The sequence below is a fragment of the Labrus mixtus genome, chromosome 9 (genome assembly GCF_963584025.1).
Source record: "Labrus mixtus chromosome 9, fLabMix1.1, whole genome shotgun sequence".
Classification (NCBI taxonomy): domain Eukaryota; kingdom Metazoa; phylum Chordata; class Actinopteri; order Labriformes; family Labridae; genus Labrus; species Labrus mixtus.
In genome coordinates, this window is record NC_083620.1 from 18,814,881 (window position 1) to 18,842,514 (window position 27,634).

General features: G+C 39.7%; 1 protein-coding gene across 1 annotated transcript in view; it reads left to right on the forward strand.

Annotated features, from left to right (window-relative positions):
- lrfn1 (leucine rich repeat and fibronectin type III domain containing 1) overlaps positions 1 to 24,395 on the forward strand; it is a 118,897-nt gene extending 94,502 nt beyond the window's left edge. The window contains exons 4-5 of the mRNA XM_061046665.1: positions 18,124 to 19,519; positions 22,491 to 24,395. Coding sequence (XP_060902648.1) covers positions 18,144 to 19,519; positions 22,491 to 23,391 — 2,277 coding nt within the window. The 5' untranslated portion in view covers positions 18,124 to 18,143 and the 3' untranslated portion in view covers positions 23,392 to 24,395. The remainder of the gene's footprint in view (positions 1 to 18,123; positions 19,520 to 22,490) is intronic.
- Positions 24,396 to 27,634: the final 3,239 nt, after the last annotated feature.

Here is a 27,634-nt window from a genome sequence, read left to right on the forward strand (position 1 = left end):
CAAGGACTGAACTTTATTAACTTTGTGCAGAGCCATGAAGAAAAATATATAATATATAGAAAAGTGATAATAAAGTTACTGATAATAGAAAGCTAAATCTGTTTTTGAAGCTCAAATAACAGGCCTGACAGGTTCATTACTGAGGACTCTTAAAGCATGAGCTTGTCTGATGTAATCCTGTAAAATCGTCTAATTTCTAAATATGTCATGGATGTAAAACATTGACCTGATTTCCCCGAATAATTATGATGTTGGCAGAATAAAAGAATCCATGTAGAATCATCCATGGCAGCCTATTTATACCCTGACATTTGTTTGAACCTTGTCTGATAGATAAAAAGACTTTGAGAGTAGCAGGCGCAGACACAGGTAACGATTTATTTTTTCACATATTGAAAATGTGCATTTTGTGTCAGAAGGGGGTGAAAGAAGATGTGTCTTTCTTTCACCCCCTTCCAAAATCGTGCGTACCTAATTTGTAGGAGGAGGACCAGGCACAGGAGGTGCTACTTTTTTCAAACTGTTTCCACAATGCATGGCATTGGTGAAGCTTTGCAAATATTTAATTATTGTATATATCAGCATTTTTAGCCTACATCAACAAGATTTGGTTGTGGTAGTAATACACATTTCATTACAAAAGTTATAATATTCTCTATTTATATTGTTAATGTTCTGTCGTCACAGTCAAATCCAACATAAGACATCAATATTTATACAAGACTGGGTCTTTCATCAGCCCGTTATGGTTGATGTAACTGCAATAACTCACTTACTGTATATATTCCCCAACATGACCTCCACCGATTGTTCTCCGCCATGTCTCTAAATGTATTCCATAAATAAAATGGACACATTACATATTTATGTGAGGTCTTCGAACTCGGGATTGGTTTGAATCCTTTCAAATCCCACAGTTCTCTGCATGTGCTGAATGACTGACCTTGGCTGACCTGTGTTTTCCACCTGTGCTCTGTCACTGTCCATTTAGCTTTTGAGTTCTTCAGTCAAATCTCTGCTTGAATCTCTTTGCGGATCTTGCCCTGTAAGTGCATTATGTAGTATTCTATAAAGAAAAATCACCCTCAGATTCCCTTTCGCTGGCTACTAACTGACAAACTTTGAAGGGAAAATGCAAACATAGGGTCTTAGGTATGAGTGATGTGGAGTGTTTTGTCAAACCCAACCTGATTGCTGTGGTGACAAGTCGCAATGTAGTAACAGTCAATCTTCTCAAATGAGGTCTGGTTTGCTTCTGTAGATTTGAGGCATTGGTACAAAATTGAGCATTTTTCACAACCATAAAAACATTCCTTGATGTATTAAGCTGATTATATGCATTTTGAACTGTAATGCTTGAGATGTTTATTTATGTTAAAAAATGACTTGTGGATTTTTTATTTGATTTTTTTGAAACACTACAGAGAAATTGAGAGAGTGGCTTCCCATTGATACAGGGATGGCCTCGCCAACAGATTAGTAATATTTGAGGAATGTCATAATGTACAAATAATGTTAAGGAGGAAGACTTGAATAAAATACATCTAATGTGGGGTTTCTGTTGTTTGGTTCCGTTAAATGTTTTATTTTGAAGGCAGAAACATTTGACATGAATATCAGGCATTGAGAAAGCATTATGTTGAAAATCACTAGTATTTATTTAGAAAAATTATTTATTTTACCCAACTAAGCTTGTTTCGCATCAATGTGGCTATTGTAGTCCTGTAAGTCATGCTAACATTGAACACACCTTCTGTAATGTAGAGCTGTAAGATCTAATTAGTTAGTCTAATAAGTCTAAATATGGAAGGGGCATCAAGCCGTGGGTTGAATCCAACCTCGGCTCTTTGCTTCGTGTCATCCCCCACTCTCTCTCCTTTTCCTGTCTCTATTAAAGGCAAAAAGGCCCCAAAAAACTTTAAAGACATTATATATATATATTATCGTTTTTATTATTAGTACTCACACTTAAAATGAAAATTCAAAGCTAAGAAACTGGGTTGGATAATCTGCATAGATTCTTTCTTAAACTGGTCACTGTAAAGTTGCATGCATTAGATGTTGGTGAAATATTAATACAACCATCATGAAATGCATCAAGTGTGAATACACCGTAACGACATATGCTGGATAACTCCACAGTAGGATAAAAAAGGGCACTTTTAACTTTGAGACTGTTCAAGCAAAGAGCATAGAATAGTCCGGCTAAAAATCCCCATCCAACTGCCTTTGAGATGCATTACAACCTGATAGATGATAAAGATTGATCCGAGCTGAGATTCAAGAGAAACAGGAAAAACTCCTGTTCATTGACCGCTGTCATCAAGCCACACCTCCCCGTAGGAAACTCATTTTGGCTGCTTGTATCAGTGAACTTATTGGTCACTACCCATAGCTCATGACCAAAGGTAAGGGTTGGAATGAAGATCGACTGGTAAATCGAAACCTTTGCCTTCAGGCTCAGCTCCCCTTCACTACGACGGTCCGGTACATTGCCGCAGACACTGCACTAATCCGCCTGTCAATCCCACGGCCCATCCTACCCTTACTTGTGGACCCTGAAAAAGTTCAACTCCTTCACTTGGGGCAAAGACTCACTCCCCACCCAAAGGGAGCAACCTGCCGTTTCCCGGCAGAGAACCACGGCCTCAGACTAAGAGGTGCGGACCCTCGTCTCAGCTCCTTTGCACACTTCAAACCACCTCAGTGCCTGTTGAATGTGCCCAACTGAGGGATCCAGCAAAACCCCTTCATCTGCAAAAAGCACTGAAGGGATTTTGAGGCCCCCAAACTGGAAACCCTCCTCACATGCGCCTTCAGATCCTGTCCATGAAAATCCCAAACAGAATCAGTAACAAGGGGCAGAGGCTCCTGTGACATAGAATAGGTATTTCACCCAAGAAAAAATCCACACCTTATGAGTATTTACTGCCCCACTGCCACTGTGCATGTATTGACTTTGGAAGGTGCTCTAATAGACGCAGAGACGGGATTAGCAAGGCTCAGAATCCCTGCAATGTATATATGAATATAATTCCTCCAATAAATGTTTGACAAAAGTTCTGACTAAACCTACTTTGCACAGGCTTTCCTATGAAGTGTGTCAAATTGAAGCTCTGCGGTCCATTATTTATGTGCACTGAGTGAATCACATGCAGTCATACCTCGTTCTGAGGTTGTAACACACACTCTGAAGTATTACAGCCTTGAGTGAATTTGGGCCGCTGTCTTCTATATCAATTAGAGCCGAGTGAGTTTTTCATTATTGGGTCCAGTTTAGGCAATAGATTTATTCATGTGGATCCCGCTGGTAATAAATCTCAATTGTTTTTGTTAATTAAATCATAGTGCAGTCAGTAAGGAGAAGGTACACATTGGTTATTTACTTTGTATTTGATTTAAGAAACAAGATGATGAATGCGGTGCTCTACATTTAGTTTGGTCTGGATGTGTGAGGTGAAACAAAGTATTGTACAAGTTGAACAAGAGTGAGAGTCAAATGCCTGCATATGTGTGTGGCTGCATTTAGAGGCACAGTGATGCAATGAGCCACATGCTAACACACTCACAATGACTTGTATTAAGCCAGTATTAAGTTGTTTCTTCACTATCTTTACCAGCCACTTCTCATTCCATAGTAATAAAATAAGGCAGCTTGGGAATTGGCCCAATGCTTCAGAATACGATGCTGTATCCTCTTGCATAGGTTTTAGACTATCTTATTGTTTTGTTGTGTATGTGTATTGAACTGTTGTGTATTGAAGATGTATTTGCTGAGGCTAAATGGCAACAATGGAGAGGGCAATTTATTTTACCAGTTGTGAGGTTCCAAACTTAAAAAGCTAACATGGACAAGGAAGGTTGCAACTTCTTAGCAGAGAATATGTGTATTTATTTATTTGTATGTATGCAAACCTGAGACATAACTTGGGTTCGATTACTTTCTGCACCCGGTAAAGCTGCTAAACGTGAGGCGATGATGACACCAATAACAATACAGTACGTCAAAATCTGTTATGTAAAATATCTGCAGGGATGTACACTGTGCTTCTTACTCAGTCACTCTCTCTCTTTCTCTTCTTCTTCAGCTTCATCCATCACTGTTCTCTGGCTTCTCTTTAGAACTGAAGGCTGGTGAGCTACACTGCCATAAAGCTGTACACACTTCTGGCAGGATGACCTCAACCCTTTGCCAGAGTTAATGTAGTAAACAGGCGTTCAGGCTGTGCTATGGACAATCCCTGTTGAAGGTGATTGTGCTATTAAATCAACCTTCGAAACTACTATTTAAAGCTCTAAAAGTTTCATACTGCTGCTTTAAGCAGTTAACTTCTTTTTTAATTACTCAATGTACGCTTTTACAAGCCTATGGTACATTATTTTCAACAAAGAAAATGTGGTTTAGTGACATGGCACTACGAGGCATTTTATCCTTATTTAAACCCAAAACATGATTTTTTTTTCCCCCAAACTTAACCAGGTAGTGTTGATGCTTAAATATAACTAAACTGTTAACATTTTGCAATGTTTAGCATGTAATAAATATTGTATGTCTGCATGTCCAAACATTTTAAATGTGGTTTTCTTTTATCAGAAAGCATTTTTTTTTTTTTTTTTAAATAAGCAGATGTCCTCATCAATAAGCCTGCTGTATTTAATAATATTCCTAATTTATAACTAGTCACTGCATATATATGCTAACTTAAACCCAGAGCCTTAAATGTACCATTTCAAGTTATTACTGTATAGTGGCTCCTAGATGATCATATTGAGAAGCTTCAGTCCACGTCACAAGCTGCCTTGATTGACGACTTTGGACTCAGAACAAGTTGCATCTTAGCATCTCTGCATGCTAAGGTTTGCTAGCTGGAGTACAACTTCGAATGCCATTTGTTTGACAGGTCCTAAACAAACTTGGACAGTTTAGAAACGTTTCCAATGTTTGGGCTGGATGAAAAGTCAGAGAACTACTAATGTCATCACAAATTATCGAGAGGCGATCGCAAACACATTTTTATTGCTCTCCATCTAACAGTTGCTGAGATTTCACAGTTTGGATTAGAATGGCTTACACACAGACCTTACACTGCTAAATCTCTATCATTAGTGTGACGAAAACCATAATAGATGGTGATGCATTGAAAATTTCAGTTTTATCCTTAATGAAAAAACACAATAGGTCTGTGGTAGTGGGTGTATGCATTTGTGATTTGTTTGAATAAAAATGAAAATTGGTGCCTTATTATAACCTATTCAAAGTGATTGTTTATTCAGGATTTTTCTGTTGTGTAATTAACAGATGGTCTTCAGTTATTCAGAAATAATTCCTTTCTTATGGAAAAAAGCAGGTCAGCATAATCCAGCTTCAATAGATGACACCAGCTTTTGTTAATGATGGATCAGTGTGCGGCTGTATTGTTGTAAAAATGAACACAGGGGAGGTTTTCAGTCCAGTTTGTTGATTCCTTTTCACTCCGCAGTGTAAATCAGCTCTTAGCCTGAGTCTGCTGTGGCACTGGAGCACAAAACAGGCGTACATATTACCTTGCAAGGGTACATACAGAGCAGGATCAATGCAGTATAGTAGTCTGAGGAGGAGGATTTGAAACCGAGTGTGGATTCCTCAGCATCACAGTAGCTCAAAGTGGCACCATAAGGCACCAATTCAGAGGATCTATTCAGTCCTCTCAGTGAGGAGGGCATTGAGCCGCTTTGTTGAGGAACAAGAAGACATGATTTAAATTAAACATTCAAGTGGATGAAATGTTAAGTGTAGAGGACAAACAAAACTGTCACCACATGGGAACAGATGCAGTAACAACATACATATGAGACAATCGTGCTGCAGCCTTTGTAAAAGACAAACCGCTGTCACTGGATTTCAAAATAACTGAGCTAGAAATAGAAATCCCATAAGCTGGGTGTCATTCAGAATCTCTGTCTATCCTAGTATTGTTTTTCCAGCCGTCTCTGCTTTTATCAGGGCTTGTTTGTTTCTGCTTTACTTCTCTTTTTGACGTATGTCGACTGTACTTGGACATTCTCTTGGAAGGTGTCAGGGAAACTGCATGGAGAAAAGAGCTGCAGACAGACTGTGTATTGTGAGGGATGTTTGTTTATGTCAGGACATTCTACGTCCTAAAATCACAGCAAAACGGAACAAAATAAGGCCGCGCCCCTCAATCACGAAGAAAGGTGTTCCTTTTTGCATGGCCCAAAGATACAAATTCAGTGTTTTGGAGTCAGTTCAGTGAACAGGTTTAAGTAGTGTGTGTGTAGCAGGTTCTTCGTGTTGTAGTCCTATAAAGCTATCTCATATTGTCACTATACTTCTATAAGTTTCTATTATCTGTTTTTATTGTTGCTAACTGTTCAGCGCCTTGTCTGTCTGACTTTTTTTCATTTGTTATTATCTATCGCTCTGTCTGTCTCTTCCTCTTTCCTACTTTCCCATCCAGTGGTGGCAGACTGCTGTTCTCCAATGAATCTGGTTCTGCTTGAGGTTTCTGCCTGTTCAAAATCTTTCCTTGCCACTGCATTGGCTTGCAAATGGTGGAATAATGTTGGATATTTTGTACATAACAAAACCTATGCTTTAGACCTTCTCTGCAAAGTGCTAAAAGATTGTTTTCATTGTGAGTTGGCTCTTTGTAAATGAAAGGCAATTGAATGATTGATGATATTATTCTGTGCTGAAAAATAACTATAAGTACATTTATTCCAGTAGTATAATTAGCTACTGTAAATTCCTTTTATTAAATGTAGAATTGGCAACTCATGTGCACAAAACACAGTGATTGACGGGCAAACCTGTCCAGGGTTTACACCTCTTGTCAAATGTCAGTTAAGACTGACTCCTGCCCCTTGAGATCCCCTAAGGATAGCTGAGCTTATGATGGATGGATGTTTAATGAAGTGATATTTTGATTCCCAGACCCTTTATTTGGAACAGACTATTTTTAAATGATGACTTGTTATTTTTATTCAATCAAAGATCTTAATGTTTCTTCCACCTCTGAGAACATCAATCACTGTGGTTAATTTTTTTTAGCATTTCATCATAACTACTGCAGTGTCCTTAATCCAAAGAGTAAACTTTAACGGGCCAGCTTCCTTTGTGAGTGTTGAGCTCTGCAAAACCTCTCAGAGCAAATCTAAAATAAGCAAGTGGCCATTGTCAATGGGAGGGCAGCACATTGTCCTGTTTATTCTATTAATTGTGACAGCTAGCAGATGGAGAAGAGTCTGAGGTTGTTTCACACAGTTGCAGAGGCAATTTGTGCAGAAAGTGGATTGACTGGAACAACACCAAATCTAATAAGTCCATTATGTGTCATATGGTACTTCTGATTAATGAGACTGCTTTAGGGAAGGATTCAGTGGTTGTACAGTGATCAGGATGCTGTGCAGCATGTGAGACATTAAAAGCAGGAATCAATCACTTCATGTGGAAAATCAGTGGTATGGCATTTCTGTAAATCAATATAATTTCCCTTTTAATTACTCAAATGGTCTGTCATCAGTAATGAGCATAACATGGCATGGTTATTCTTATGAAAAAACAAAGTTGTTATAAACTAAGATGCACCATGGGGCAGAGCTTCAATGAGGATCCTATTTTGAGATACATGTGATTCCCCCCACCCCTCACCCCCCTCCCGATATTCTTCATATTCAAATGTATCTGACTTTGTGCCAACCCATTGATAGACTAACATATTTTTGTCCATGTAATTACGAGACCATTATGTGCCCAAAATTCCTGGAACACCTTTTTTTCAATATGTAGAAATTCTCAGAGCCTAGTACAAGTAAGGATACCATTTCAACATTGGTTACATGTAAAATAAAAAAAAATAAAAAAGGGGGTATTTGTAATGTCGCATTTTTCATAGTGCACATGTCCACCTGCATTAGAAAGCCATCTGCAAAGTATTCGATCATCTGAAAAGTTCGATTTTGGATGGTAAAATTTGATTTGATCATTAATGTTATCATTTTTAATAAAATACAAAAACCCTTCTTTGTCTACTAAATCTCTTTTCAGATTTGGAGCTATATTTGAGACTAACTAAACCATTTAGAAATGTCAACTTTAGACATTTTTCCAAAGTTTGGGTTAGAAAAACAAATACAATTTTGAGGACAGTGTTCAACAGATGCATAGAGTTAATGTAATGTTCTCTTGGACTGAATGCAAGTTGTCAAAGTACATATTTAATGAAACTTACATTTAGCTTCCATTCGTTTGTTACTCATGATTTAGCAGGGTTTTATTCAAGGAGACATTTTTAAAATAAGTTCAAAATTATGATCATTACTTTAAAAGATTCTTTGTTGAATCATATTTTCTGCATTGCGGTGTTCTGTAACTAAAGCAGACCTTATTGAGGGAATATAATGTCAGGGAAGGGAGGTATTTAGTACAGGTAGGCGGTAAAGGGTAACAATCAAAGGGACGTGCATGACTTTACTAAAGCAGCACCAATGTAATCCTGATGTTCTCTGTCGTGTTTAGGGAAAAGCTCTAACAATTAAAGTTTATGGCGTTGCAATAGTTTGTGTTTCTCAATGAAAGTTTTAAATTGGATGTAATTGAGAAGAGTGTCTTTGTATGCAGACATAATTATAATATGCAAATGCTCCTCCTCCTGACAAAAATACCTCCCATCCCCCCGCGATGAGATGCGACCAGAAATCTCCGGGGCCTCATAGCTTCGGTCCTTCGTCCACTGCTGCAGACAGAGCTGAGACCAATGAAGTCAGCCTGTCAATAATTATGCCTGCAGCCTGACATGAGTCACACAAGGGCAGCAACAGTTCACTGTTGCACCGTCTAATTGGCGTTTACGGTTTCTTGACAAAGTCATATCCAGAAAATACCCTTAAAGTCTCCTGGCGCCTGTGGATGTTTTTCCTCGGTAAGGACAGAATCTAACATTGTTTATACTCGCTGTTTTCAAAGTCACATTCAAGAAATGCCTGGACTGACTAACTAACTCGTAATGTAACCGTCCATAGGGCTGCCGCTATTATCATTTCACTTTCTGTTAAATACATTTGTTTTTTTGGTGTTTTTTTTTTTAATAGCCAATTGGTCTCAAAAAGTGAAAAGGCTCATCATAATTTTCCAACCAGGAAAACCAGGGAAAAAAGTACATTTCTGTCATTTGGCTTATACAAATTACCAGAAACTGGGTCAACAGCAGGCCTGGTGATTGAAATGAATATCCGATTGGTATTGAAACCTCCTTTGATTGGATTTGCAGTCTGGGATTTACCATTTATCATTATCCTCTCCCTCTTTGATACATCCCCTTTCCCCCCTACTGCCAACGTTTGAGTCAAAGCAAAACACTGTAAAATTATACTATATAGTAAAACAAATGAAGAAAAGGCTCTAATGATTATTCAAGTTATACATTTGCTCAATATTAATTTCCATCCATCCGCTGTTTGGTCTGTAAAAAGGTAAAACATTGCACAAAATGCCAGTGCAAGTTCCTCAAAATCTTAATTATGTTTTTTTAAATTGCATGTGTTGTCAAAATAAGAATCTATAACCCAAGCACCTTCTATATCTCAATCATAGCACAAGAAATGCAAAGAAGTCTTTATAATTGAGAAACTTGAAATGGGTCATATTTTACATTTATGCACAAAAAGGCTTATAAATCACCAAAATGAGCAAATATGAGCAAATGAGCAAAGTGGGTTTTTTGTGTCATCTCAAAGACGATCTGAGGAAATCTATCCTCCAAAAGAAATCTATTTCCACCGCATGCAGTTGTGTTTCATATTCATTATGTCAGCCAGATTTGAATTTAATCAAATTAAGACTTACGGGTCATAGAACATGTCTGTAAAGTTTGATGAAAACTTAAAAGTCACGTACATTATTCCAAAAAGCATCACAGATACAAGCATCTTAAGTGAATTTCCTTGGGGTGTCTGCATGAGCTCAGACATTCGGGGGGGAGCTCGAGTGGAGCCGCCTCTCCTTCACATCAAAAGGAGCCAGTTGAGGTGGTTCAGGCAACTGATTATGATGCCTCCTGGACTCCTCATTTTGGAGGTTTTCTGGGCACGTCGAACTGGGATGAGACCCCTGGGTAGACCCCAGAGCTCGCTGGAGGGATTATATATCCCATCTGGCCTGACAATGTCTTGGAATCCCCCAGAAAGAGCTGGAAAACGTTGCTGGGGAGAGGGAAGTCTGGGTTGACTTGCTGCGCCTGTTGTAACGCGACCCAAACTCGGATAAGGGGAAGAATTGGATGGATGGATGGACACTTATTTAAGAGATGCCAGTTAACTAGGTTGTTAGTGACATTTAGAGACACTGGTTTATCTTAATGTATTGTTTAATTTAACAAAGCCTTTACTTCTTTAAGATGATTTAATTGTGAGTATTTTCTGAAGAACTCACAGGCTGCTAATTAAATGTCAAACATCATGTAGGTGTAAATGAGCAGGTGAAGAAGCCCACTGCTTTTCTCATTTCTTTTGAAGAAATGTGGACCTCTTACTTCAAAAAACGTTATTGCTTCATCCAGAGTTGAGAAGCCGAATTGTGATTCTGTACAGTGTCTCATTCTGTTTAATGTGTAAACTGAAGCTGTGTGTTAAAAAAAAAAACACACAGCAGCAGGAAGGTGTTTCACAGTCAAATGTAGGACGAGCACTTTGAGACAGCATCGCTCCGCTCTCGTCTGATTCCTCCTGCATTGTTTATGATGCTTGCTAAGCTTTTACTTTGAGTCGTTTTTCATTAAACGGCTGATTATTTAGGCATTTCTTTTTGTGTCCATAAGAGCATTTTTAAGAAGCAGCAGTTTATTTTTGTCAGCGTGTTTGAGAACAACACACATTTACACAATCTATTCGGCCCTGAAAACGAAGTTAATTTATTTTTCTCTCTGTGTTCTCTTCCTGGGTGTTCACGGCTCTCTTTCTTAGTTTGTCTGCATGTCTATATGTAGATACATGGATATGCAGATGTGTATTTGTGTTTCTGTATGTTTTCCTCTGTGTTTATGTTGTACAGTACATGTGCACACTTGATGCTAAACTGTGCTTGTACTGTATGTAAAAGTGTTGTGAGTTTGGTCACATACGTCGAGTGAAAGATAACGTTTGATAACAGTATCCTTGATTAGGGTCGGATCAAAAATGTCCACAGAAAATGTTGAACGATCCTGCAGACACAAACCCCTGCTCCACGTTCAGTTTGCATGTTTGCCCTGATGAGCAAGCTGTCAGGAAGAATATATTCCTTATTCTTTAAAAGATACAAAAGCAGTGAAAATATCTTTAGTAACTTGCTTTGTCCAAACCATGGCCCAAAACAAACACATATATATATATTTTTTTAACAAGGATCGACCAAGAAGTAGCATATAGTAGAAGAAAATTCTCAAATTTGAGAAGCTAGATACAAAAGCCGGCTGAAGCTTGGCATTTTAAGCTAATTACTCACTTAAAAGAATGTTAAATGATCATAGTTGTTGGCATTTAATAACTCTGTCCGATGACTAATTGATTAACTGTGCAGCTTTATCCAGTTTGGTTGTCTGAAGGAAGTGATATAATCACCACACAGCCAGATGTTAGGCAGAAAATTAACAACCTTTACCCAAAGAGAAAACAATTAAGGTTATGTTAGAATGGGCCCCATGGGACAACTCCACCATTACCAACCTTAAAGCCAAGAATACAGAGTAGCCTTTGAAAGAAGATAAAGCAAACCTGAAAACACTCAGAAACATTAGTATAGCTTAGAAACACAAATCAGACACATTAACACACATTAAACAGTATCAATCTTAATTCTGTCTCCTCTGTATTTAAAGCAGGTATCTTAGCTCCCCTACACTGTGTACCTGTCTCCTCTAGCGACAAACACATGAAGGTACACACACTGTGTCTCCTCCCCTGATACGAGTGCCACTGCTGTGGAAAAAAAACAGCTTGTTATCTCACACACCCTCCAGCATCTAAATCAACTTCTTTATATTCATGCTTGTTTTTCCAGCCCACTCAAACACACCTCTAACACAGATCCTCTAATATAGATGAGAGTCATCAGTCATCAGAGCGCTACTTAGCCGTCAGATTTGTCTGAAACGTCCTCATTAAAAGCCGCATTATGGCGGGATAGGGAAGAAAACAAAGTGAAAAACAGCTGTTGTGCAACTTTTTATTTGTAGATGTTCAAATAAATCACAGACTTGTAAGAAAATTGGAAAACAATAGATGTCCTTATTGAACAAATTATTCTTTGTTCAATAAAGATCAGTCATTTTAAAGAGCAGAGTAATTAATAACAAAGGCAGCAATGTGTTTTTCCACAATTGATGATTTCTCCAGACTGTTACAATTCCTTACGTCTGACTAGATTCATGACAAAAAAATGTTTCAGAGTTTACTTTTGATCACTTGCTAAAAGATTAATCAAATTTAATCATTTATGCTACTCAAGTCTCTTATTATATTTGTTTCTTCAGGCCTGCAGGGTTGTTTTTTTCCTACCATTCAAATCGTATTAATTCAACCCTTTGTAGCCAAGGGCAACAAATGTCAAAAGAAGCTTGATGGATTTTAGGTTCCAAATTTAGAAAACCTGAGCATAGTGTTGAATGTCAGGTTCACTCCTTGGTGGCTTACTAGGTCTCCAATCTTCAAATTTCAATAATAATGAAATGCAGCTCATCTCACAATACTTAAAAGTAAACAGGGATTCACTTTAATTGAAGTCTGCAAATAAAGTTTAAAAGTTTGAAATCAGTTTCTGCTCTTATATTCAGGCACTGTGCAGATGTGTCACTGCTTCATATGTAACATATATATATATATACGTCTTCTCTGTAGCTCAGTGGGTAAAACTGCTACTCAGGTAATCCGATGGTTGTGGGTTAGGTTCCCGGTACTTGCAATGGGAATTTGTTTCTGTGGTGGTTATGTATTAAGTTGTTTTTTACTCTCTGATGTACGGCGCTTTGGATAAAAGTGTCTGCTAAGTGAATAATGTAGAATGGTAGAATATATAGAAATTATTTGCACATTTACATATGTTTGCATACAAAGCATGTAAAGACGTATTCATCATGGGGCTTATTGTCTGCATGGGTGTATGTAAATATGTTGTTCTTTATTTTAATGATTTGAATCTGGACGTGTTGGAAAGTGACTACAAGCTGTTCTTAACTAAAAATGTTGTGTGAAAGTTCTCTATGTCCCCTGTGAAAGATTGTGCTCCTGCATGACTGGACACAACAAAAAAAAACAACAACCCCAAACTCCTGCTCAGCTTGTTGTTCTCTCCTTGTTGTCCACCTATCGATTTGTTGGTCGCTACTGCTAAAATGAAGTAATAAAACAGAAATAGAAATGTGAGGCGGAGCTGCCCTTTTCTTTTCATTTACTGGGCCATTCCTTCATCTGTTCACGTCCCTCCTTACCTTCCCAGCACCCATTAAGATTGAAGCCTTGCTGTTTTTCGGGCAGCTCGACATCATCTTAATGCAATTCAAAGACCTACATTCTACACCAGTGTTGCCGTGGCAACAAAGTCCCCTCCGCCCCCCTTTCCCCTTCTTCTCTGAGATGCTGAAAGATCAATAGAGTATCCTCAACGGTGTGGCAGGAAATGCTCCGGCACAGCTGGTCCTCCAAGAAACTGTGAACTTTGTGGCCTAGTTACTATGTGAAAACTAACCCAATAACGCAAGGTCACTACTATATTGAAACTTAACAAAGTTTGGTGACGATACTAGAGTACTCTCAACCTAAGATCGTAGCACTGTGAAATCCTCTCACCTTTTTAGTAGCTCTTTATAGGAGTCTATTAACAGAGGATGTATCATCTGCTCAGCTGTAAAAAAAAAAAAAAAAAATCATTGTTTCTCTTTCCTAGAGAGTTAAAATAAAAAGGGGGAATTAATTTAGACAAGGCAGGCACACTGTGCTGTCAACAATAAAGGAGCGTTGCTAAATAAATAAATTCTCTCTGGGGGGTTTGGAAATTTTCTCACACAGTGAACGAGCTAGTGTGTGTTTCTGCAAAAGGAAAAGGAATAGTCTTGGGATAAATGTGACACAGTGCAGAAAAGAACAATGTGTGTGTAACGGAGTTAAAATGCACTTTATTTTTGAGTACAGTTTACAATTTATATTTGAGATTTCATTTATAATTTATTTCTGTTAAGTATTTGTGAATTTTATCTGAACGAGTTATGTATATTTACTGTTATTTATCAAATTTATGTTCCCTTTGAGAATGATTTTTTTTGGCATCTTTCGGCTTCTGTACATCCTGTTTTTCCGTAGCTCCTTCTGTCTGTCCCTCACAGTGCCGTTTTTGCATTGCTGAAGGTAAGTTGTATGTAAAAACGTTGCTGCATCATTACCTTATTTACTGTGGGAAATACGTGATTTAAGTTGTAATGTTCGGTTTATTTTATAAACTGATAGTAATACAATGTTAATCAGTCATTTTCTTTAGGTTTTGAGAGTTTTATATCACTTTGGAGACTGTTTCAATGTAGCGGTTTTGGCGCGAGTTGTGCAATATCCTACAGCGCCCGTGTCATGTGATTGACGTAGCACCGCAGATATTCTCAGTTGAAATAATATTTATTTTGCATATGTAGGAGCAGAGGTGCAGAAAACAAATGTCCAGAAGGCAAATTGAATGTTCTTTTGTCTTCTACAGAAAATAAAAGCTGGAAAACAGTCAAAGTCTGGTTTTCTTCACCCCCCTGACCACATCTGTTACATCTGGTATGTACTGCGGTCAAGCCAGCCGCTCCTCGAGTTTACATGGTGACGTGAGCCGCCCCTAAATTTTAAGTGCCCACGTATTCTGATCTTTATGGAAAATGCTCCGGACTGCAGAGCGAGCAGGAGTAACAGACAGAGAGAGCGATTTTGACCCGTTATTAATCTCCTTTTCCAGACAAAAAAAAATCTTCCGTAAGTAGAAAATGGTTCTGATATTCTGATTTTGAGAAATCCATTGACAAAGTCCTTTATAAATCACTATAATGAGTCTTTTTTATGACTTTGATGTCTTGTAAAAAAGAATTCTTCCATAAGTAGAAAATGATTCTGATATGGTTGGACTTAGTACGTCCTAAACTACATGCACAGGTAATATGAAGTACTTTTACTGTTTACTTTTTGTGAAATCCATTTATTTTGTGGAAGACATCAAAGTCATAAAAAAGACTCATTATAGTGATTTATAAGGGATTTTGTCAATGGATTTCTCAAAAAGTACACAGTAAAAGTACTTCATATTACTTGTGCACGTAGTCTAGGACGTACTAAGTCCAACCATATCAGAATCATTTTCTACTTATGAAAGAATTTATTTTCTACAAGACATCAAAGTCATAAAAAAGACTCATTATAGTGATTTATAAGGGATTTTGTCAATGGATTTCTCAAAAAGTACACAGTAAAAGTACTTCATATTACTTGTGCATGTAGTCTAGGACGTACTATGTCCAACCATATCAGAATCATTGTCTACTTATGGAAGAACATATATTTTTATATTTTTTTCCCAGGAAAACACCTTATTTTGAAAAACGGAAGTTATCGCAGACTCGCAGTATTATTCTCAAACTAATTTCACCGACCTCCGAAGCTATTCCCTGAACAGTATTTTGTTTGCTCCCGTTTCATACACGTATATCTCATAGTCAGTTTTATGGTAAGACCTAGGCATTTAGCACTTCACTTCATCGCTCTCTCTCTGCTGGCTCTGGAGTCCGGAGCATTTACCATAAAGATCAGAATACGTAGGCACTTCAAATTTAGGGGCAGCTCACTTCACCATGTAAAAGCGAGGAGCGGCTGGCTTGACCGCAGTTGTTATGTGCTTGTTGTATTTTTTCTTCCTTTTGTGTACTTTGTTGATTCAATTGGGCGGGAGATTTTTCAATATCTAACTTTTAAGGTGGATCTTTTTCAGAGGCTGAGGTTATATGAAAGCCTGCTGAGTGAAAACAAAGAGGAAGGGAGGTTTAAACACAAACATGGGTCCAGTCTTTTTAATTGAAATACCCTGAAGTGGAAGGTAGTATAAGTAGTACATCTGCATGTGTTGAGTCCGTTTCATCAACACGCTTTTGAAACTGACTCATTGGTCTAAACTTGTGTTTCAAGCTGTTCTACTCCACTCCTAACAAATCACAAACAAATGCAGATTTTGAAATGGGCGACAGCAATTCTCTGATTGGACTGCAGTATTTCATAGTTAACAAGGTTCCCTGTTGTCTGCTAGACAGTAGCTAGACAGCAGCGTGTGTGTGTGTGTGTGTGTGTGTGTGTGTGTGTGTGTCTGTGTGTCTGTGTGTGTCTGTGTGTGTGTCTGTGTGCGTGCAGGAAAGCGAAAAAAGGAACCACAACTGGGACTCTTCATCGCTGGCTTAGAATTGCAATGCAGGCTGATATTAAAAGAAAGCACTTCTCACTTTCTCACTTCTCCGGCTGTCTGGAAAATTCATAACAACTCTCATCAGACCAAGTTTGTTTGGCCGAAAACAATCCTTGTGCAAAGCATATGAATAAGGTGAAGCTTGAGAGATTTGTGAAAGAGAGCTTGGCTTGTAGTTTCTGTCCAACATGTTGACGTGTGGCTTTTGAATTATATAAAGTCTTTTTCAGGCCTGTTTATACTGAGGTGCGGCTGTGGATCAGTTGGTAGAGTCAGTTGTTTCTCAACAGGAAGGTTGGGGGTACGATCGCCAGCTCCTGCAGCAACATGTCCGATGTGTCCTTGGGAAAGACACTTAACCGTGCTTCGTCGGTGGTGCGTGCATGTGTATGAATGGGATTAGTTAATGGTCACTTTACATAGCAACTTCTGCAATTAGGGTGTGACATGATAGGTGTGACATGCAGTGTAAAATACAAGCTCAAGTCCATCTACCATTTACCATTTATTGTGAGAATCATATGCTTCTACTTTAAGCCTATTGGGTCGGCCAATAATTCATAGGGTAAAGGATGTGAGCACCGCCTACCTCAACATGGTGCACGTTGATAAAGCTCTAAAATTAGCCATGACAAAACAAAGATTATTTAAGTGAAAAGTGATAGCCAGCCTCATGTGAGTGAATGAAAATAATTGTGCCGGACCTGAGACAAGAGAAAAGAGAGACACTGCCGTTGATTGACACATCGGATGTGGCAGGGATCAAAAGTTTTCCCCCTGTGGGGCTGGATGGGGCAGTGGGCTGCAGTCATTCTCTAAAGCTAGATGAGAACAGACAGTTGTCATCTCTTTGCTTTATCGCCGTTAACAGGCACTCTCATCACCAGAGAGGCTTAAGGCATAAGCAATCAAAGATGGTTGCCGAGGAGGGTAAAACCACTGGCAGTGTCATCATCCGCACATCACCGTTCATGTTCCACCGGGGTCTCTTACGGTTATTGTTCCAAAGCATCACTTTTTACTCCTGTCACCACAGGCGTGTTCTCTCCAAGCCCTGAAATCAATACCTCTAAATGGGAATCAGAGAATCAGAGCATCCTCCAAGCCTCCATCGGAAAAACAAGCCATATTTCCACTGCTTTCACCTTTTCCCACTTTTTGTTGCTGTGATTAACATGACAGGTTTCTGTCTAATTCTGCAGCTAAGGGAGAAAAGAGAGCATGAAAAGGTCATGAAAGACCTTGAGCCTTGTTGGCTTGTGCCCTTTTCTACCCTTAATTCTCCATCCTGATGGGAAATTCTGGGTGAGAAAAACACACAAGCCTTGTTATGTGGTGGAAATGTACACCTGTAGTTAGGAAAGCTGCATCGCGATGAATTAATAAATGATATGTTATAGTGATAATGCAGCCTAGTTCCACAAAACCATCCTGTTATTTGCATTAGACGGCTACAGCCACATGGGCTTCTGACGATGTTTGCACAGCCTTTCATCATCTCAGGTGCCATTATTTCTGAAAAGCTCCATTTCATTTTTTGATTGATTCCTCACTGGCAGCCACAGCAATCTAGGTCAGGCTCCTGATTTCTGCAGCAGGTTCTAATAAAGACTACAGTGCTATTTATTAATCCAAAGATCCTTATTTTTGACTCTTCTATCTGTCTGTGTCTCACACAGGATCTGGAAGCGGATCAACAATGGAGCGGCTGGTTCTGTGCGTGCTGCTCTGTGCGGCTCTGGTGGAGGGATACAGCTGCCCAGGCCGTTGCATTTGCCAGCACCTCTCCCCCACTCTGACTCTCCTCTGCGCTAAGACCGGCCTGCTGTTTGTGCCCCCCACCATCGACCGCAAGACCGTGGAGCTGCGCCTCACCGACAACTTCATCACCATCATCCGCAGGAAAGACTTTTACAACATGACCAGCTTGGTCCACCTCACTTTGTCTCGCAACACTATCAGCCAGATCACCCCCCAAGCCTTCCTCGGCCTGCGGTCTTTGCGGGCTCTGCACATGGACGGGAACCGTCTAAGTGTGATAAAGAGTGACCACTTTAAAGGCCTCATCAACCTGCGGCACCTCATCCTCGGGAACAACCAGATCCACCAAGTTGCTCTGAACTCCTTCGATGAGTTTGTGGCCACTATTGAAGACTTGGATCTGTCCAACAACAACCTGCGCACGCTTCCCTGGGAGGCCATAGCCAGGATGACCAACATTAACACGCTCACCCTGGACCACAACCTGATTGACCACATTGGACCGGGAACATTTACGCTGCTCACCAAGCTGGTCCGCCTGGACATGACCTCCAACAGGCTGCAGAAGCTGCCGCCAGACAGCCTGTTCCAGCACGCTCAGGTGCTGTCCGACGCCAAGGGCTCCAGCTCATCCACTCTGGCTGTGAGCTTCGGCGGTAACCCGCTTCACTGTAACTGTGAGCTGCTGTGGCTGCGCAGGCTGACGAGAGAGGATGACCTGGAGACCTGTGCCTCACCGGAGCACCTCATGGACAAATACTTCTGGTCCATCCAAGAAGAGGAGTTTATCTGTGAGCCACCACTGATCACCAAACATCTCTCCATGAAGCCCTACGTGATGGAAGGGCAAGGAGTAACTCTCAAATGCAAAGCCGTGGGGGATCCAGATCCCGATATTCACTGGAGGTCTCCAGATGGCAAGCTAGTGCACAATAACTCGCGCACCATCCTGTATGATAATGGCACCCTTGATATTCTCATCACCACGCTGAAGGACAGTGGGGCTTTTAATTGTGTTGCCTCCAATGCCGCAGGCATCGCCACAGCTGCTGTTGAGATCAACATGATCCCCTTGCCCTTGTTTGTGAACAACACAGGCCACATGCGCGAGGACCCCGGCCTCTCAGACATTACCACCTCCTCCAAATCTGGCAACGACACCAAGGGCTACGACAAGCAGGACAGAAGGGTGATGGTCTCCGAGCTGACCTCGTCCTCCACTGTGATCCGCTGGCCGTCTGAGCGCCACATCCCCGGCATCAGGATGTACCAGATCCAGTACAACAGCACGGCAGATGATACTTTGGTGTACAGGTAAGCCGCGTTGGAGGGAGGGAGGGAGGGGAGGGGAGAGGAGAAGGGAGGGTGGTGGTGGAGCAGGGACACAAGAAAAGGTGAGACATCTGGAGTCACCATCTGCTGAATAACACAGCAGTACATTATGGCAGATTGACAGATCCCAAAATGGCAAATTGATTAAGAATGTCCATGGAGCTCCTGTAGTTTATCTGTAGGATACATTAAGGCAGAATATTTTCCATAATTTAAAACAAAACAAAAACAACAACAGTATTCTTAAAATGTACAGTAACCCCAAGGTATTCCATATATAATTAACAGTACGTAATGTCTAAGTAGACTGCACTCTCTTAGACTGAAAAGTATTTTCAGTATCATTAAAAAAAATGACAATACAAAACAGGAAGGCAAACTACCTCAGCACATGTAACTGTTTGTATCGTTAGCAAGTGTCTGCAGTAATTGGCTGAAACACAGAGTGTGATTAGGTGTAGTTTTCTAATAGGCTCGGCTGGCAGTGGTGGAAGAAGTATTCATATCATTTGTTTACATTAAGTAAAGTTTCAATAAGACACAATTAAAATACTCAATCAGAAGTTAAAGTCCTACACTCAAAATGTAATTCCGATTAGTACACACTGTATTACAAGCAAAATATATATAAGAATAAACATATTCACTTTGCAGAAATATGGATAACATGTGATAATATCTAACTTCATTAAATTATTAACACTGATGGAATAGTCAGATGTGAGTGTAAAGAATTGTAAGAGCAGAATGGGATGAAGGTATTAGTATAAGGTTTTATTTTTTAGTCAATAATTGTTAAGGGAAAAGCATGTAAACTGAAAAAAAAAAAAAAAGAAAGCAATGACCCCAACAAATCAGAACTAAATCAGAACTATGATACAGTAAGATATCATCATGACTGCAGGACTGGCCGTTACAGAAGTAGTTTGAACTATTTGATACAGCTGGGTAGTTTTGTACAGCACATTAGACCGGCTGTACCCAACCTGAAGGTCAGGCTCCTTTCAAAGAGACACAAAATAATGTAAGGGGTCATGTCATGATTGATGGGTTAGAGTGAAGAGGAAAAGAAAGGTCTGTTACTCAGGTTTGTTTTATGTTTTTTTACATGTTTTTTTTCGAATGCACTATTACTTGGTTATACACGAGGGAGATAAATTAGTACAGTACAAGTACAATTACCTCTGAATTAAACCTGAACACTGTAATTGAATTAAAGTCATTACCAAATTAACTTAGCTATGGCTTGACTGTAACTGTAATTGTTTCCAGGTGCCTTTGCCAACAATGCTGAGAAATTGGCAACCAATTCTTGGCCCTTCGTTGCCATTAATTGTTATTTCAAAACAGGCACAGAAAACAGTTTCATAGTTCAAACAAAATGTTTTTTTTTGTTTTGTTGCATTACTGGTTAGGGTTACATTCATGCAGTGGTTCACAAACGTTTCCTGCCAGGCTCCCCTTTGACAGATGGAAATATAATTACAAGCCCCCCCCTAACTCTAACTATACACATTAACACATAAACTGCTATGCTGTTAACAGGAATCAATGAATCACTTCCTATCTATAAATAACTCCCTCAGAGAATGACATGTACATGTTTGTAGCAAGCATTAAAGTCAAGCTGGAGATATGTCATATTAATCGCTGACTAAATCTATTTTTTTTTTATGAAATCTTGATCTGAAAGGTGGTTAATATTGATAGCTGTGTAATGAATTAGCAGTGGAGTAAAAAGTGCAATCTTTCTGATTAAATAATTTAGCACAATATTTAGTATGAGGTAGAGATGGTGACTTTCATTGAAAGAAAATATCCAAACTGTATACTTGAAGAAAAGATGAAAAGCTATCATTGACCACTGCTCGGTGTCAAAAGTCTATAAATAAAGAGAGCGACTGGTGGTTAAAGTAAGTTTCAATTGACTATAACTGTAATATGTAAAGAGCAAATGTCAAGAAACTAATGAGCCTCTGGCATGAGAGGCCAAACATGGGTGACTGACACCTTCACTGACATCTATTGAAAAATGTATATATTGAAAAATCAATATATCTGACTTTGTATTAAAAAGTGTGTATGATTATGTAAATGCATCTCTCCTTTTTTAGAACATTGAATAAAACACACTCAAACCTTCTGACAATACAGTTTCAAATATGAGAATAAGTTTCCTGTATTTCTTATATAATATGTGACGCACATGAACTGAATCTGATGGAGGATTTATACCGGATTTATGTATGCATAGAGCCAGTTTATTAAAGTCCTCTTTTTTTTTTTTTTTTAGGTTTTACAAGATATAATGAGTCGCTCTCCTGCATAATTTTCTCATCCGGTTTAGGCATGGAGCTGAGTGTTGTTTTGTCTTTGGGTGCTACATTATTACCTACAAATGATAACCATCAGAGCCCCCCTTTAGGGAGAAGGGAAAATCTCCTAATTATATAAACGCCAATGTTGACCTGAAGACAATACCTCTCTCTCCACTGTGTTTAGAGTCGTGTAATGTTGCAGCTGCCAACTAAATGTGACCTTAGGTATTCACACATGCAGCCACATCATGCGGCAGCATCACTTGTCCTGCAGCTGTTGAGGCATATTGTTAGATAGTCAGCCTCATCTGGCTTGTTTATCACCTTTTCAAGTTATCCTTGCTGTTATTTTACACACAAACCCAATGGAGCAACTTTTCACTGCTGTTTTATACTACAGCATATTCTCTCATAAGTCAGCTTTAATGTAGTGCTGGGCTTTTTGTGTGCATGTTGCAGAATGAGTGATATTTAATGCAGGAGCTGTGATGGCCCTGTTGTCTTTCTGTTGTGTGAAGCTGGCACCTTTGTGTGATTTAATACACCCTATGCAAATCAGTAAATGTGGGCGTTGTAATTCTGATGATTAATCGTCAACATCTTTACCGACACTCTTATGTCTCCTCTCTCTGCAGAATGATCCCATCTACCAGCAAGAACTTCTTAATCAATGATCTGGCTGCAGGGCGGGAGTATGACCTTTGCGTGCTGGCGGTTTACGACGACGGCATCACATCATTAACGGCTACACGTGTGGTCGGATGTGTGCAGTTCCACACAGCCAACGAGGTCAGCCAGTGCCGCTTCATGCACAGCCAGTTCCTGGGAGGCACCATGATCATCATTATTGGTGGTATAATTGTTGCTTCTGTGCTGGTTTTCATCATCATCCTGATGATCCGTTACAAGGCCTATGGCAGCCCAGAGGACGGAAAGACCAAGGTCAGCTCCAGCATGCACTCGCAGACCAACGGCAGCCAGCAGCGGCTGCAGCGCTCCACCTCCAAGCAGCCCTCCGACGAGGGCCAGCATGAGGCTGGGGCGCCTAAAGAGTGCATGGCACTGGTTCTGCGGATGGACAACGAGAAGAGGGAGACTCCAGGAGCTACCACTGCCATCCTGGAGGTGGAGCTGCCTCAGTTGAATGTAGACAAGATGAAAAGGAGAACCAGCCTGGACGCACAGTGCTCCGGCCCTCCGTCTGAGGACACGCAGACAGACAGTAGCCTCACAGGCTCCACCATGTCCTTGTGTCTCATAGGCCCCAATGCTGGCACCAAGGAGGCTCCCAGGCTCAAAGACAAGAAAAGTACCCTGGCCAACATGGGATTGCTCCCTAATGAGCTGGCACGAACTAGGCACAGATTTTCATTTGACGGAGGGGATTACTCCATTTTTCAGAGTCATAGTTACCCCCGTAGAGCGAGGACGAGGTGGCACAAGTCCACCAACCAGCTCAACATGGAGTCGTCGCCACTCGCCAACAGGAGAGTTACGTTCAGCAGCACTGAGTGGATGCTTGAGAGCACAGTGTGAGGGGAAAAAAAACCCTAACACATGTACAAACAAAAATATGACATGCCATATTACGCACACTTTTCTCTTGCGCACAGCAATTGATGACCACAAGCACATTTTACTTACACATGCAAACTTTCTGAGAGTTGCTGGAGAAGAAAACAGTCTCCTATCATCCTGCCTCCCCATCATACTCCCAGAGAGGTTTTTTGGCCATGTCCTTTCTTTATGCAGCAGTGCCTTATTCTGAAAAATGTACGAATGGAGGATGCTGCTCACTGTAGTCATAAACCTTCCTCTCCATCATTGCCTCCCACACAGAGGATGGGAAGCGTTTCTTTGGATTGTTTTGTTTTTTATTTCTCCTTTTTTCTCTTGACATGCCAGGGGGATGTCGCGTTTGGATGTGACTGTTTAATTGTTCCAACAACAACGACAAAAAAGAAACACAAAAAAATAAATCATCATAACTGTAAAGTGAACAGCCAGGTATCCTGTTATGTCAATCATGTTTTTGGTTCTTTCAAAAAAAAAAGAAAAAAAAAACTTTTGCACAGAAGACACGAGATACAAGGACAAGTATCACCACCAGTCTATACAATAATAATAATGAAAAAAGAGAACAGGAGTTTACACATGCCGATTTCTAATGTTAGCATAGAGAGGACGGACCTGGAAACAAAGTGAGGATTCCTCTTTGATGGTCGGACTGTATGATGTTAAATAGGTATTATTCCAGATGTGACTGTATATTAATCAGTACTGTATCTGGCTGGTCTAGATAAAAAGACAACAAACAAAAAAGACATATATAAGTATATAAAACATTGGTGTATGTGTACTAACTATGTAAGTAAGTAAGTCATATGTCACATGACTTTTTACAAAGCATTTGGGTGTTGGCTGCAAGTTTTTACATTAAAAACCTGTGTCATCACACCTCTCCCTATTTAGTATGTCAAAGTTTGGACCATTTATCCCCTCACGAAGGGTATTAAATTTTTTTGTGTGGGTTAACTGTATCAGTGGCGTTTTCTTCTTGTGCTTTAGGAGCAGCTGTACGTGTCTGCTGAAGGGAGGGAGACACAAATTCAGGTGATAAATATTTGATTCCTTCCAGAGTACTATTTATACGGCATCTGTGGAAGATGCACAGCGACCACGGAGCAGAGGGGGCTGTAGGTCCACCAGGGACAAGATAGCTGGATGTGAGCCTGAGTTCAAATGCAGCCAGCTGTCATTAACAAGGGTGTCAGATCGGTTGCTGCCAGTAGGGGGAGACAAAGTGCTGCAAAGTTCCTTATATCTTAAAGACTGCAGTGAGGATGCTTTATTAACTGTTATTTGGGAGGTTTAATCAAGGGTAAGTTGTCATATCATATCATTTTTAATTAAAAAACAACATTTTAGAGCTAGTAGTACTGTAGGCAGATAAATAATAAATCATTATTTTTCACAGTTCTTTAACTGCTTCTCAAAACCAAACCCGTATATGATTCGAACTAGACCAAGGCTCCACATTTTATTACATTTGTTACATTCTGTCATAATGGTACTTACTTCGCTTGAGAACCCCTATGCACCTCAAGGTGCAAAGGGTTCCCCTTATGATAAGTTGCAAGCAGAGATAAGGACATATTCAATTCAAAGTTAATGTAGTTATTGCCTGGATTAATAATCTATTTCTAAACAATGACAAATATATCTAAGGTGACAGACAACATATTTAATAGTTTAATGACATTAATATATATGAAACATGCAGGGGTTTTTTGGGGGGCTTTTTATTCCTTTATTTCAGAGATAGGACAGTGGATAGAGTCAGAAGCTGGGGGGAGAGAGTGGGGGAGTGACATGCAGGAAAGGAGCCACAGGAGGGATTCGAACGCGGGCTGCCCGCTCTCGGGGGGACTGTGGCCTCTGTACATGGGGCATGCTCACTAATTGTTAGGATACCATGAAACATGTAGGTCATGCAGTTAAAAAAAAACATTTTAAAATGCATTTAGCCAAAACTCTTACGCAGCCTTCATCAACCCCTTTCCTTTGATAAGTTTTCATGTCAGGGATATTTGTTTTCAAACAAATCACAACATGGATTGTTATAAAAATGAGTTATCTTATAGAAAAAAACTTGTAAAAAGCAAATATGATCTATAATAGAGATAATCATTAATTTACGTTTACACACCAGATTACAGTTGCTTCATATAAGGTCTTAATTGTAAATCCTTAATGACAAAAAAAGTTCTTAAAATCTGCTCAGAATAACATTTTTTTCATGTTATTTATAAAACAGAATAAAGGCTGAACACAAGAGGAGAAATAATGTTTTTCTCAAAAAAAGAACGACGGGAGAGAAGAGATAGGATCAGGGTGGCCGAGGGATATTTGTTTGCTGCTCCAGAAGCCAGCCTCTACGTCTGATTACAGCTACTTAGCACACGCTGAGATGAAACTGAGCCGCGTGGACAGCCAAGAGATAAAACACGAAGCAGGGAGATAAGTCACACTGGAGGTTTTCAATCTTCTTGATCTCCTATTTGCATCCTGGGTGACGGAGAGAGGATTGGGCCTAAAATAAAAAGGGGTCATCCCTTTATTTTTTTCCTCCTCACATCTTACAAGAGTTCACTAAAAAAACATTCATGTTAAATAGCATGAAAAAAAAAACAGTTTTCTATTTAGAATAAGAGATATCGCTAAGTTGTAAACACTTCATCTCCTCATAAACTACTAATGGTTTGATGTCTGAGGATATGCTGCCAGTGCTGACCATTTCTCACAGCGGGAGGAGCACTTCTGTCTGCTCCTGCCTGTAACCATAATTCAACACAAAATATGCTTAGGCAGGAGGAGGCTGAGACTCTCCAAGTCTTCAAAATTGGCACGAGCAGCTGAGGTAGTGAACAGCATGTGCGGAGCAGAGCGTGTTGTGTCTCATCAGCAGTTCTGAGTGACTGAAAAAAATGTGCCTTGACTAGGTGAGTGTTTTTTTTCACCTTAGATGCCATTATAAGTTTAATGCATAGCAATGTGTATGCGAAAAGTCCAATCTGAACAAAGTTTAGTTCCCTATAAAGTTTGAACTCTTTTTGCCATTCTTACCATGTTCAACACTATCATTACTTAATAGACCATATCGCAACTGCTGACAGAGACACTGATCCAATATTGATAATTTTCGGTAGACGTCATCTTACATTAACACCATACCTGCAAAATTACATCCGAAAACTCAAAGCTTGGATCCCAATTGGATTAATTTTCTTTTCCATAGCGGAAAACCATTATTCATGTTTATATAATTGCAGTGATTGCTCTGATTCATGCCTGCTTCAAATAATAGTGTTTTCATCATTTCTGGTACCTCTTTCAGCAAATATTGCATTTTGCTCAAACCGATTATGTGAAGACCCTGTTTACAGTCTCTGTAGAGGGAGAAATCTTCTAACTGCAGGGGACTTTGGGAAACTGCCCATTTTGTTTATTTCACCAAAAGCCAATTTATTTTCCCAAACCCGCTGCCATCCCAAGCATTAGTTTAACCATGTTAAGAAGAGCTGCTTTTCTTGAATACCAAAGTATGAGAATTATTTGCAAGAGGGTCATATTCCCGTTTGCCTTTAGAATTTAAACAATCCTTGTGAGTCTACAAGCATGCTAGCAGTTTAATGTGGTTGTACTCGTTTGCAGCTTTAAGCTACACGCACACAGCTTTTGTCCAAGTTTTTTTTTTTCTCACTTCATACGACATTTAAGTGAACTGTTTTACCTTGAGGATATGTTGGACGTATTCTACAGCAGCTGCAAATCACTGTATAGGCCTGGCAGTAGGGGTGTCAAGTATCCAGCACACACATGTTTGAGTTTAGCTCCTCACACATGTATGTCATCACAGGCTGGCTTTGCACGGTTTAAAGAGAAATACCCAAGGCCATAGAGAAAAAAATGTCCAAAATAGCAATGCTACAACATGGCAGCAGGTTACGTCAACCACTTTAATCATCTTAGATTAGCATTGTAATATGCGAACTCTAGATAATTCAAACTAACCAAAAAGTCACAAGATAACATTAGAACTCATAATGAGGGGGTTATAAAAGGCTGTACCGATTGTGAAGAAATCAGTCAAATCATTACTCTCAAAACAGTATCAATTGTTGGCAATAATTAATGTACAATTTGAGTTCCAGTCATTCCAAAAAAAGTGGATAATGCCACCCTAGCATTGGTTTCATGTCCTGTTTAGAAGACTTGA